The sequence below is a fragment of the Brachyistius frenatus genome, unplaced genomic scaffold, assembly GCF_029030835.1.
Source record: "Brachyistius frenatus isolate BFR_SWC_R1_liver_20210118 unplaced genomic scaffold, ASM2903083v1 Contig_17, whole genome shotgun sequence".
Classification (NCBI taxonomy): Eukaryota; Metazoa; Chordata; class Actinopteri; family Embiotocidae; genus Brachyistius; species Brachyistius frenatus.
Window position 1 is genome coordinate 2,588,330 of NW_027210616.1, and position 13,471 is coordinate 2,601,800.

General features: G+C 39.6%; 2 protein-coding genes across 3 annotated transcripts; both read left to right on the plus strand.

Annotated features, from left to right (window-relative positions):
- Positions 1 to 594: 594 nt before the first annotated feature.
- On the plus strand, positions 595 to 8,781 carry arl13a (ADP-ribosylation factor-like 13A). Of its 2 annotated transcripts, none has more exons than XM_069694157.1 (10): positions 595 to 728; positions 5,216 to 5,332; positions 5,665 to 5,735; positions 5,825 to 6,077; positions 6,244 to 6,349; positions 6,517 to 6,722; positions 6,830 to 6,938; positions 7,709 to 7,982; positions 8,071 to 8,187; positions 8,298 to 8,781. In XM_069694157.1, exons 1-10 carry the CDS (start codon positions 721 to 723, stop codon positions 8,351 to 8,353), a joined length of 1,317 nt encoding a protein of 438 aa, XP_069550258.1. In that variant the 5' UTR covers positions 595 to 720; the 3' UTR covers positions 8,354 to 8,781. The 2 variants fall into 2 exon arrangements, with proteins under 2 accessions (XP_069550258.1, XP_069550257.1); XM_069694156.1 differs by lacking the exon at positions 595 to 728 and adding an exon at positions 3,910 to 3,962.
- A 1,624-nt stretch (positions 8,782 to 10,405) lies between these two features.
- Positions 10,406 to 13,029, plus strand: tmem35 (transmembrane protein 35). Its single transcript, XM_069694305.1, has 2 exons — positions 10,406 to 10,669; positions 11,646 to 13,029. Exons 1-2 carry the CDS (start codon positions 10,550 to 10,552, stop codon positions 12,009 to 12,011), a joined length of 486 nt encoding a protein of 161 aa, XP_069550406.1. The 5' UTR covers positions 10,406 to 10,549; the 3' UTR covers positions 12,012 to 13,029.
- The last annotated feature ends 442 nt before the right edge of the window (positions 13,030 to 13,471 follow it).

The window sequence follows — 13,471 nt, forward strand, 5'->3', positions numbered from 1 at the left end:
AAGCACGTAAAAGTTAAAAACATGCCAAATTACAAGAAATTATTCGACTGTAGAATATTTTTACTATTACTAAAAACAAAAATCCTAGAGAGAAGTATTAATTACAATAAATTAATTTCTTCTTCTTCTTCTTTTTTTTTTTTTTTTTTTAAAGAGTAGGCTGTGTAAACACTTGGGGAGATACAAATTTCCAGCACAGACTAACAGCCTACAGTATTAGTATAAACAGGAGAAAGAAAACACATAACCAAATAATCAAAAAAAGAAGGGGATAAAAACATCAGACGTAGCGATAGAAATGTTAGAAGAAATTTGTAAATATACAGAATCAAATATCTAACTGTGTTATTTTCAGCTGCCCTACATGTGGTATGTTGTGCCCGTGGAGGTCACAGCTGTAAAATCACAGTGGGCGTCTTCTGAGTTCAACTAAAATAACTCACGATCTGTGAGAAAACTGTGAACTGAGAGGAGCACAAAGACAAGTTGTCTCTCTGGACTCAGACTAACTGCTGCTTATACACAGAGAAATGTGAGAAAACAGTGCGAGAAACACGCTGTTGTTGTATTGCAGGCTGTTTTGGAAATGTCCAAATGGAAGCACTGTGCAGGGCGAGCACAGAGAGATCAGTTTCTCTGCACCTCCATTTTTAGTTTCCACCAGCAGGGAAGACTTGGCCTTGTTGCAGTGACCTGCAGGCCTGCGAGTGGAGCTGCCACATGAACAGGTGCAGACACACACACACACACACACTGAATCCTTTCATTCAGTTTCTCACAGACATTTCCTTATTACAATACTATTTGTAAAGAGCAAAAGGTCATTAGGCAACATTTTGTGAAGCAACTGAACAGAACAAACGGGATGTTTGTTCAACTCCTTATACAAACAAGAGTTATTTGTTTGTAAGGTGCATGAGAAAGGCACAAGCAGTAGTGGCATATCTAACAGCTCCATTACAAAATGATTCTCTCTGCTCGGGCTGGTATCTGCATGGCGTGTCAGCTTAAATATATTTGTACTGAATAAGAAAAGAGCTGACTTCCACATATCTTTGCTGTAATTTCCTCTTTAACTAAAAAACAACAAAGGGAGGTGCTCCTAGCACATTTTGCAACAGTTTCTACACAGCTTCCTTACACAAAATCCTTTTCTTGTCTAATCAGATCTCCTCCAAGTCGCTGACACAAGCTTGGCATTGGGAAAGGGGGTCACCACAATGCACGAAGGCTCGTCATTACTAATGCATGTGTTTGGTGAAGCAGTGGTGTGGGTCACTGACTTCAGACTGCACAGGCTCTGTGCTCTGAGAGGCCACAGAGAAGAGGAGGACAGAAAACCCTGTCGCGTAGCACCAAGCATGCCCTGTGCACTGTTTTATTAGTCAGTCAGGTCAGAGAGAGGGTACGCTGCTTGTCTGCTTTAAATTCTTTACAACCCTGACATAAAACACGAGTTCTCTCTTTGCTTTGAACTATTATGAAAGGAAAATCTCAACATTTAGTCAATACACTTATCAAATTTCTTGCTGAGGGACTAATGAGATTGATTCGACTCAATAAATATATATAAAGCTACAAGCAGCAGCAATCAGTTACATGCAAAACGTAGACTAATGAATTAATCATCTTGATTTGGAAAAAAAAAATAAAAACCTACAAGGTGAATGCTAAACACATCTTATTGATTTAGGGAATAATTTGATGTGGATCATTCTGCCTGTTTTCCTCACATTAGCAGAAACAGTATTGTTTCCGTCTTGTATTTAATACAGTTAATGGGAGATAAAAAAAAAAAAAACTACTATTGATAACAACTTGAGTGGTCTTGGCTCAAACTTACAAACAGCAAAGACTGTATGTGTTGAGATGTATCAAGCAAGTGACGTCCCAAAATAAATTACATTTGCCGACACCTGATGCACAGACTGGTCGGGATGTGTGTGTGTCTGCATGTGTGAGTGTGTGTGTGTGGGGGAAGGTTGGACTTAATATAGGAACAACACACTAGATGACTCGTCAAGAATGAAGCTCTTCTGGATTTAGCTCAGGAGGGAGAATGAATATTCCCCATGATGTTTAACTATTATTTTAAAGTAGATCTGACCGTGTAAAGTTGTATAATTGTAAGAGAGACTGCAAAATCAGCAGTTGGGGGTCTGAAACATGTTTGCAATGTGGGGAGGAACAGATACGGGGGTGGTGTTTATCTGCTGCTGTTTTTGTGTGTGTGTGTGTGTGTGTGTGTGTGTGTGTCTGTGTCTGAGTGTCAGCTGACACAGGGCTGTGGTCAGAGTCTGGGATGAGTTTAGTCATCAGAGCAGGGCAGTGCCTGATTGGACGTTGGTCTAATGACATAATGAGATAAAGCCTGAACAGAAATCACTGCTATGAGTCTCAGAAAGAGGTCACTGGACATTTATTTGCCTACAATTTAATCAGGGCTGCAGCAGCTCTTTCACCTGCTGTATATTTTCAGCAGATTTTAAACATGAAAAAAGGAAATAATCTGTAATGAGGATTGGTTACTATAGAGGTTGCAACTACATGTAAATTCAACAAAGAGAAAAGTGAGATTTAGTGTCAGGGGAAACTTATCTTATCTAATTAGGGACTAGAACACACAGACATTATATTGTTTACAAGGACTACATGATGCATAGCAGCCTCTGGCAGAGTATATAGATCTGGTGGATATGAGGCCATCTAGTGGCTAATGCTACATTACAAAATGTGATTGACAGGCTTCATGATTGTATTAATACCGTTATGTAATATCTTGATCAGGTGAAGCCTTTCATAATAGAAAATTAATATTTAAAGACAGATAAAAATTAATATCTATGACAAAGTTTTCACCTCTTTGTGATTCAAATGTTTTGTAAATAAATTCTTACCGCTGCTCCAGTGGAAACAGCTCCCAGTTTGGGACAACCTCTTTACTTTTAAAATTAGGGGTTAAAACCCTTTTTTTTTTTTTGGTTAAGTTTATAGTTGGGATGGGCTAAAGGGACCCTTATACAGCCATTAGATATGTTCCTATAAGTCTGTAGGCTGCTGTGGGACCTTCAATGATGCAGCGAGCTCCTTTCCTCTCCTTCCTCTCACACTCTATGAATTTAAATGCCACCAGCGCATGACTTTGTGTCTTCTCTCTCCAGTAGTTTGTTCTCTCCCCATGCACCTTTCTGCAGGTCTCTCTGGCTCCAGAGCTGAATATTTCTGATCTTATAAACCTACCCAATGTTTATTGTGTATTTATGTTCATCTTTCTTCTCTGTGCTCTCCTCTCACACCAACCTCACCTCTGAGTCCAATTCTGTCAAAGAATTCTTCCTATTGAAAGGAAGTTTTCTTTCCTAATGTCTTCAAATGCTGCTCAGCCCGAAGCAGTCTGAGATGATTTATGGAGTGAATTGGCACTATATAAATCAAACTGAATTGAATTTGATACACTGTTATCATCCAGAACCGTTTAATCCAACAGAAGATGTACCTCACAAGTAAATATAGGTCCATATTAGCCTTTGTTCCAGTTATACCTGTGAACTCAGTGAGTACATTGCAGTGTGACACGGCAAGGCCATCATGATGTCATTATCTCCCTAAGAGACTAAAGTTGTTGATTCTAAATCTGTACAAAAGCTTTGCATGCTATCACTTTCTGATTTGGGAGATCAGAGCACGTCACACATCACACCAGGCGACACATTTAGGTTTCATGGATAGATATGTGCACCTTCATTTGGTTTGTTAGAGAAGAACCACACCATCCAATGGGTTTAGCGATTGGCTCAGAGAACTCCAGGATTGGTTGAAATGCCTACACAACATTTCCCATGTTGCACCTCCCACATGAGGTGACCAAAGGCTTAGTGTGAGCCTGATTAGTTTTGTTGCTGGTGTGTACAAGATGTTAGTAGAGACAAGCACCCAAACAAATGAATGGACATAGACTTACTGTAAGTATTCCTCAAACAGGTTGTTAAACTTTTAGTTTTTGCATTTTTTTTACATGTAGAGTACTCATTTATTTGTATCGAATACTAGTAGTTTAGTGACTGCTGAATACAAAATGCTTTGCTTTAATCCACTCGTTTACAAAAGTTAACTTACCATGTGTTGTGTTTGCTGGTTGTCTGTGTGAGATTAGCCTGGCACATTGTTCAGTATCTTGAAGACATTATTACAGAAATATTAATAAAACAGTTGATTTCTTTTACTGATAAATACAAAGTAACCAACTGTTAGTCTAGTGTAAGTTTTTTTTTTTAAAGCATTTATTGCTGATAATTGGGATTTTTATTATGCTACACAAATTGTTTTACAACTGACGTATTTGTGCTTAAATTCCAGTGTCTCTTTTTATTTGTGCTTTTTAATATAACTAAAAATCAACATGTAAGTTTACATGTATTCTGTGCAGTTTTAAGTATGGACCAGAATCAAAAATTCAGCGAAAGCAACATCTCAGCAATTACATTTTATTGTAGTTAGGCAAACAAACAAAAACAAAACAAAACAACAACAACAAAAAAATCTAAATTTGTCATACTTCCACATGGAGGAAACGTTTGCTTTAAAGCTTGGTCATTGTGCAGAACTTCAGAACTTCAGCATTTAGCACTGCAGAAGAGTGATTTGTTTGTGTTTTAAAAGCACTTAAAACGGTTGATATTGATGATACTGTTGCTAACAACACTGTAAAATCAGGACATTCTAAACAGGCTTTAGCAGATTATGCAGCCTGAACAGATGCGATGGACAAAGGACTGGAAGATCTGCCAGTGATTTTTTTTTAGCGCATGGCCTGACTACCTCAGATACACCTGCTGCATATGTGTTGACTCAAGACTCATGCGGACGATTCATAGTTCCCATGCCATTTAAGAATGCTTTTACAGGGCTCAAACATAATCAGTACCATACAAGACAATATCAGGACAAGTTAATAGAAGAAAATATTTGGTTGTAATGAGACTGAAAGTAGAGAAATACTTGGTCCTGGATCTGACTGAATGTTGTATTCTCGGGAGAGACACTTGGCAGTGAAGGCAGTGTCTGGAGTGACCACCTGTAAAAATCTCCTTAACCCACAGGAGACAGAGACAAAATCTTTGTGTCGGACCGGGCCATGGCCCTCAGTGACTCAATCAGCCGGCCCTCTCTGTGCGTATGTGTGTGTGTCATACTAAAGTTTGCCATCTGCTTGCAGGTATCAGTTCCAGAGAAGATGGTGGCCACTGTGCACACCTTGCTCATCTCAAGTAAACATGTTCAACCTTATGAGCAACTGCTGCACCTGGGTCTCCAAAATACAGGAGCCAATCAGGTACAAAGAAAACAATTCTTCAAAATTGTCAACAAACTTCTAACTTCAAATTTTTTAGATTGACAATATTTGACTAAACAATCCTCGTGTTCAGATGTTTCTTACTAACAAAATACTTAGTTTATGTAGTAAAATTAATATAATCCCAACTCCCAAAGAGAAGTAAACAAGCTTTCTGTACAGAGATCATAAATAGACTGCCTTTTCTTTTGGTATTTTTTTATCAAATTAATTTGCACATGTACAGCTCCTTCAGTGCTGATAAAATCTACAGATGTCAATTAAAACTACTACTTAAGCTCAAATATGCTAATGTATTTATCTGTCTGCAGGAAAGTCACCATTCTTGTGGTTGGACTTGACAAAGCGGGAAAAACATCCTCCATCAGAGGAATGTTAAGAGGTAAAGTGCGAATGACTTTAAAAATAATTTACCTGAAGTGTTGGGAGCTGAAATACAACAACTAAGTCACCTGTGTCTTCCTGCTCCAGTCCCCCATGGTGTGGAAGCAGGGCCCACCTTTGGCTGCATCAAAAATGAGCTGCGGGTGGAGAACTACCTGGTCACACTGCTGGATGTTGGAGGATCAGTGGAGGCGCGGGGAGCCTGGAGGGAGCTGTGTGGAGAAGCTCACGGGATCATCTTTGTGGTGGACTCCAGTGACAGGCAGAGGATCAAGGAGGTCAAAGAGGTTCTTGCTGACCTACTGAGGCAACCGAGGGTGGCAGGAAAACCCATACTGGTGTAATTACACTCAGCTTTATACCTGAATTTTACATGTGGTCTGACACCATGTGCAGTGAAAACACTGCTCTCTGGTGGCCAATGATTGAACATACAGAAACAGTTATTCATTGGATGATTGTGATGCTGACATGAGAATCACTCTGCTTCTGCTTCTTTTTTGCAGGTTGGCCAACAAACAGGATAAAATGAACGCTTTGCTGGGAAGTGAACTGATCGAGATCCTGTCTCTAGAGAAGCTGGTCAACCAGAGCCGCTCTCTGTGCCATATTGTAAGTATCAATCGGAATTCCAATCTGCAATTGCAATCTGATCTGACTTAAATCAATAGCGCCAGAAAATAAGGTAAACAAATAATCTGCAGGAGAGAATTTTAGATAAATGGACACCTTAAAGACATGCAGAGAAACTGACCTTTTTTTTTTTTTTTGTCACTCAGGAGCCTTGTTCAGCCTTAATGGACCTGCGACGCTGGTCAGACAGAAAGACTCTGCGAGGTCTTCGCTGGTTGCTGCGTGCTGTCTGTCTGGATTACCCGGAGCTCTGTAATCGAGTAGCCCAGGACAGCAAGAGGCCTCTGGAACCAAGAGAGAAAGAGAAGAATGGAAAAACAGAGAAAGTACGCAGAAAGACCAAAGTCGAACGGTAAGAAAGGCCTTTACATTAAAATAACTCACATGCTGCACAGGACAGCTGAAACTTTAAAGTTGGGTTCATCTGAGCCACACACTGACCTTGTATTCTCATGTCAGAATGCGATCCAGCAAGTCAGACCTTCGTCAGGTTCATCGGCCCAAAGACAAGGAGAAAAAGACCAAGAGCGAAGGAAAGCTGCAACCCATTCGGAACATGCTGCAAAAGGTCAGGAGATAATCTTACATTATTAAAAAAAAAAAAAAAAACTAATGTGATTGAAAGCTCAGCCATAAATTCAACCTGCACTTACACAAAAATCCCATCAGTCTCTAACATAAATACAGTAAAAACCAGTTGCAACACCTCTCTGACACTATCCTTAAAAATCATAACAATATAATCTTCTTCAATGTAGATGTTGTAGCAGGTCTGATGCATTCAAGCACATTAAACTATATAGTTTAACCCAATAAAAAGGCAATGAGGTGAATATTTCTGTAAAGTATGCCTGTACAAATGATGTCAGTCTTCACTATGATTATTTGTTGATAGAATTTTTTATGTTTTTATTTACCATACTTAGGCTCCTGCCCCTAACAATTATTTTCTTTCTCGAATAATCTGGTATTTATTTCTCAATTAAATGAGAGTCCAGTGGTCTCTAAAATGTCAGAAAATAGTCAAAGCTGTCCATCCTGGCTTTGCATTAACCAAGGGGTTGACAAATGGTTTAAGACCTAAAGATATCCAGTTTTCCATCATTTCAGAAAATCAGCAAATATTCACATTAGACTCAGAACAATTAATATCAACTGACTAACTGATGAATAGCCTGAACATACCTTTGTATCTCAGCCTCTTTCCAACAAGAATGCCAATTATTATGTTTGTGTCCTTTGTTAAAGTATTCCTATATTTTGTTTGTCACAATAGTGAAGTCATCCATGATTATGTCAAATGAAACGGGCATTATAAACCTTCTTTTTCTTTTCCAGGAGACCACGCTTAAAAAGAAGTTGACGACAAAGAAGAAGAAGAAGCCGGTTAAAGTGAAGGAAAGTGGAAAAGATAAAGAAGAGGCCATTGAACAGGAAGTGGAAGAGGAGGGTGATGGTAATGAAGGCGAGCAGGAAAACTCTGGTCACAGAGACAGAGCCAGCAGTGCCCTGATCCCTCCGAAAAAGGACAAACTGAAGGGCAAAACAAAAGTGAAAGAAGAAATTCTGGATGTGCCGGAATCACCTGAAAATGACGAGAAACCGCTGAAAGGTTGTCACCAGTTACCAATGGACTACATTTTTTTGATTGTAAGCTGTTTAAAAATGAAAATCTAATTATTGTTTTATCTCATGTGTAGCTAAAGGGGGGAAAAGGAAGAAGAAGAAAGTGAAGACAGTAAAAAGAAAAAACAAGATCAACACGGAGGAGATGCATGAAGCTTATTCTCAACCCGTGGACCTTTCTGCAACCTTTGGTGAGCTTCATCCACTTCTCCTATCCACTATTTAAATAATAGAAGACTTTGGGCTCTGAAATGATGAAATCACAACTTTAATTTAACCAGATGACCCTGTCTCCTGACAGATCTTTACCGGAAAGCGATTCTGGCTCTGAAGGAACGTCAGGATCAGAGAGAGTGAAAGCGAATGCTGGTTGTGTCCTTTCCCCGGAGTGTGAGGATGGTCCATAGCAGCAGTAAACAACACACTACATCACTCTGTAGACTGACTACCTGATCCCTGAACCTTTGGAGAAACTGCAGCATCCACTGTGTAGTGAAGGGCAGGTCTGAATAATCGTTAAATAATGAAGACTAACATAAGATAAAATGTTATTTTTTAAAAACGTTAGACGATAACTTGTATACTTGGCCAAAATGTTAAAGGGGATTTTGATTCTACACGTATAAGCAGTTTTGAATGGAAGGGAAAAATAATCTTTGAATTTTATCCTTGTTTTTTATGATTGTTTGAACATTTTCCAGCAATGAGCAGTGTGCTGGGAAAAGTATGGGACATTGCTGATGAACAGACCCGTGAAATTGTATATTAAATATTTTGTCATTATACTTGCTTGTCCTGTTTTCGTGTTTACATTGCAGAAGCAGCATATACAGTTGAGAACACAAATTATTTGTGCTACAAGTTAGTTGCTACTTTTAGGTGCAGGTTTTTTTTCCATCTCATAATTATTTGTGCAGTTTTCCACAATCCAGAGTACATATCCTATTTCCTATCTGAGGAAACTGGGTAGCTGTCAGATGGCATAACAGATTTGAGACTTAGTGCAACAGTTTCTGGCTCTGGCAGTGGGATTTTGGATTTTCATCAATGTTGATTGCGCTGTAAGACTTTAGCAATTAGAAAAATTGTTAAATGCATTACAGATAAACAGATTCTGTGGTTTGTTGAGTGATTATGATGACTTTACTCTGAAAATCCATGGGAGGAGGTAGTTAAATGGACGCATATAGTGTCCTCATTACTCACTAATAAATGTAAAACTTTCCATCCAACACAATAACATTAAAATATACCTCTATGAACCTGTGGTTTACATGTAATTCATTGAGTATCCTGCAGAAATGTATGGGAAAACTACTGATTTTGTAATATAAGGTGAAATATGAGATTTGATCATAATATTACTTAGCTGAAGGGAGGTGGCTAAAGTTAGCAGGCAAAATGTTCCTTTTACATTAAACAGATTTGGCCCTTGTTTTATATAAAAATAGAAAATAAAAAAAATGATCTATTCAGGGCTTTAATTAGATGCTAAGAATGACTACTGACTACATACTGCAAAGGACTATTTAGGGCAGTTATTGTTATTGTTATTGTTTTTTAGGGAGCACAAATACCACCTAGGTCAGAGTCATCAAATGTCTAAGTCTATGTTTGTATCAGTGGATTGGGCAAAATCTATGGGATTTTTACCACGGCCAAGACGGTTATGTTTTCCATCATCTTTAGGTTTGTTTGCTTGTTTACTGTTTGTCAGCAGTATTAGAGAAAAACTACTGGACCAATTTTCCTGAAACTTGGTGTAGCATCGGACAAGGAAGAACCTATTAAATTTTGGAGTGGATCTGAATCACACGGGGGATCCACAAATTAATATTTCTCTTTCATTAACATTGCAAGATTGAGAATTTGGCAAACTAAAAACCATGCATTATGATATCCAAACTGAATAGCAAGTACTCCTTAGGCAGCACCTAAGGACAATGGTTCAACCGCAACTGATACAATTGTAACATGGCCACAGTTGTTGCATAATCATATATGATTTGATACATATAAATGAGATAGATGAACAAAATACACCTACCAGCACCTATAAAGCTCCCTAGTAAAACACGGTATATCCAACTTCTTCAATCAGTACATATATCTATATATGTAAAGCATCAATTTGTTTTTGTTTTTATGGGGGTTATATGTGGGACTATTTCTTCCCTGGGCGCAGTGACCTCCTGGTGTCTGCTGGTTGCTCGGCAACCGAAAAGTCCCAACAATGTAACGCTTAGAAGACGACCTCCTGCAGTTATAGGAGCGAAACCGGCATCCCGGCAATGTCGGGTTTGTTTTTAATAAGTGAAGCGCTGACAACTAACGTGTGAGGCTGTTTTAACAGTCTTCTCCTGCTTCTGGATTGCTAGCGGCGCAGATGGGGGTGGGTGGGTGGGTGGGTGGGGGTGGGAGACCGCTTCGCCATTTTTTTGTGGCTCATCCTCAAAGCCCATCCCCCTGATGTAGCTTCACCGGGAAAATAGTCCGACTTTCATTTCGGTTCAGTGGGAAGCGCCTGGCAGCTGCAGCGCACGGTGGCGAAAGATGGCCTCACCAAGGACAATAACTATTGTGGCCCTTTCTTTTGCTCTGGGTTTGTTCTTCGTGTTTATGGGCACCATTAAGCTCACCCCGAGACTAAGCAAAGATGCATACAGCGAAATGGTGAGTAGCGTTTAAATCTTTACCCATGAAGTGTCCGCATCTGTCGGGAGGGTGAGAGGGGGGGGGGGGGGGTAAAGGCCATTTGTTCTGCGTTGGCTGCAGACGCTGTAGTCTCTCAGGCTTGAATAATGTGTGGAGATGGCGACCTTTAATAGTAAAAGATTACGGAAAAACGAACGCTTTAGATACTGGCCTGCTTTTTTTTTTTTTTTTTTTTTCCCCCCCTCATCTGCCTCTGTGAAGCCTTGTTTTCCCAACGGTGCATCCTGCAAGGTTATATAAAATGTTTAGACCTGCCTGTAATCACACAGGTTAGGCCTGCACATTGTTGGATAAACCTGAAAATAATTCAGTATTAACGCAGGTTTTACGTTCATGAATCATTATGGACACGTAAAACAAACCGGAATTTGTCTGTCATTAGCCAGTAAACGCTGAAACGGGGAGGGATAATGACTGAATGAATGCTTAAAACATGCTCTTATTTAGTTTAAATGTGCGGACATGTACGCAGGATAACCAACAGATAGGGGAGTGATAGCTTGCTCTCTAACGTCTTAATATGTGTGCTGGAGCTGCAAAGAGCAACTTAGCAGATGAAGAGCAATGGCGGCGCATTCGAGCAATTTCTGAGATGCACTTAAGGGTTCTGTTGCTTGAATATCCTGTGTGGAAGATGATACATGCCTGCAGGTTTAATCAATGCCAAATCCACATCGACAAGTCCCGAGGGCATTTTCTTATAGTAATTGTATGCATTTATAGGCTTTTTGAGACGGGGAGCAATAGGCTGAAGATAAATGGTGCAACCACACTGATGATAGCTCACACTTGAAATGCTTTGGGATGCTTAACACTTGAGTTGGTGACCTTACATGATCCTGGAATGACCTCACTAGAAGACGCCCGGTGGAGTTTGTGGACCTCAGTTGCATGTAATAGATGTTTAAACAGATGTCTGTACTCTTTGTTTCAGAAAAGGGCATACAAGAGCTATGCCAAGGCATTGCCAGGCCTGAAAAAGATTGGGATCAGCTCAGTCCTCCTGCGTAAGATCATTGGCTCTTTGGAGGTGGGCTGCGGTGTGGTGCTCACCCTGGTGCCGGGCAGGCCGAAGGATGTGGCCAACTTCTTGCTGCTGCTGGTCATGCTGGCCGTCCTGTTCTTCCATCAGCTAGTAGGAGACCCCTTGAAACGGTACGCCCACGCTTTAGTCTTTGGTATTCTGCTCACCTGCCGACTGCTCATCGCCCGCCAGAGTGATGACCGGCCGGAGAGAGAGGACAGCAGAGAAGAACAGCACATCAATGATCAGGAAAAGAACAAGGTCAAGCAGTCCTAAGATCCTCTTCCACTTTGGTCCAAGCCACAGCGAAAGGAACCTGGTGCACCTCTAATGGATTGTAGTAATTCAAATTTTGAAGTAAACAGTCACTCCTAGTAATATTACCCCCTCACACACATCCTCTGTCCCGTCCAGCTGACTGACTGATTACTCTCACCTGTGCACTCTTACTGTGAAACTGAGAACTCCTGACCCAAACATCCTCAACATAATCGTGGACAATCATACCTGTGGAAATTCTGAAGAGCTCAGCTCAGTGTTACACTAGTCAGTCCAGTTTCCTTATTTATTTCATTTCTATACTGTGTTAAAAGTGTTTGTGTTTTTACCCAAGTATGAGTTTCATTTATGTTATAAGTTGTTTAGAGAATGTTATTTTTCATGACAGAATCTTTGTAGCTTGTTTTTCTAATTTGTTTTTATACCGCAGGTAGGAAAGACTGATAATACTTAAATTTCAAGCATGTTCAATTTGGTCAACATCATAGAACATAAACTAAGAAGAGCAGTGTTGAAAGAATTTTGTACTAATTAAACATCGTATTACATATCTACATAATATTTTGATGCAGTGTTACCAGCGCGCTGGTTTAGGAAGAAAACAAACATATAATTCCTCATTCATTTTTCATCTCAGTAGATTTTTCCAGAGGTACGCATGACATCCTTTCTCCCAAAGTGAAATAAGCTGAATGTCCTCTTTCTCCTTTGAGTTCTATTATCACAGTGAAGTTGTTTAGGAAAGGGCAGTGGTTGCTGTCTCAGGTGTCTGCTGCCAGCTTGTACAGCAGAACATAACCAAATCAAAAAAAATATTTTTGCTTGTTAAATCATTGATTTAATCATTTGTAATCCACAGTTGAAGTATTAAACTTAAATTCTGATCATGGGTTTAGTTTTATTTTTCCTCTTTAAAGATATAAAAAGCATTCCTATTGCAGTTGAAAATGCTGTCAGTTTTGAAATTCACAATATTTCTGTAAATGATATACTTAAAATAAAGTATTGGAGGTGAGACTGACTAAATATTGTTTCTTTTATTAGCACTCTTTCATGTCATTCAATCAGAGTTAACCAACTGTACATTATATTTGCAACACTGGATGCTGTAAAGCGGTTTTTGCGTTGTAATCTTGTTATATAACTTCTGTCAGAGTGATTCCTTCTCATCAGAATTAAACAACACACTGCCCACATATGCAGGGTTAGTCACCATGCCCTGTAAGGAGTTGGTTGTTTACTTCATTCTATGTGTTACAGCGCAACACCCCTTTACTGACCCAATAAATGGGGAGAAAACAACCAGGCCCATGGTAGACCACGGTGGCCATGGGGACAAACACAAGGGTCCTTCTGTTACTTCTTGACAAAGTGGAGGGATTTTGTCCCTGCTCCTCCCACTAAGCATGAAAACTAGCAGTTACAGTTGGGCAAAAGACAACTTTTAAACTAGTGTA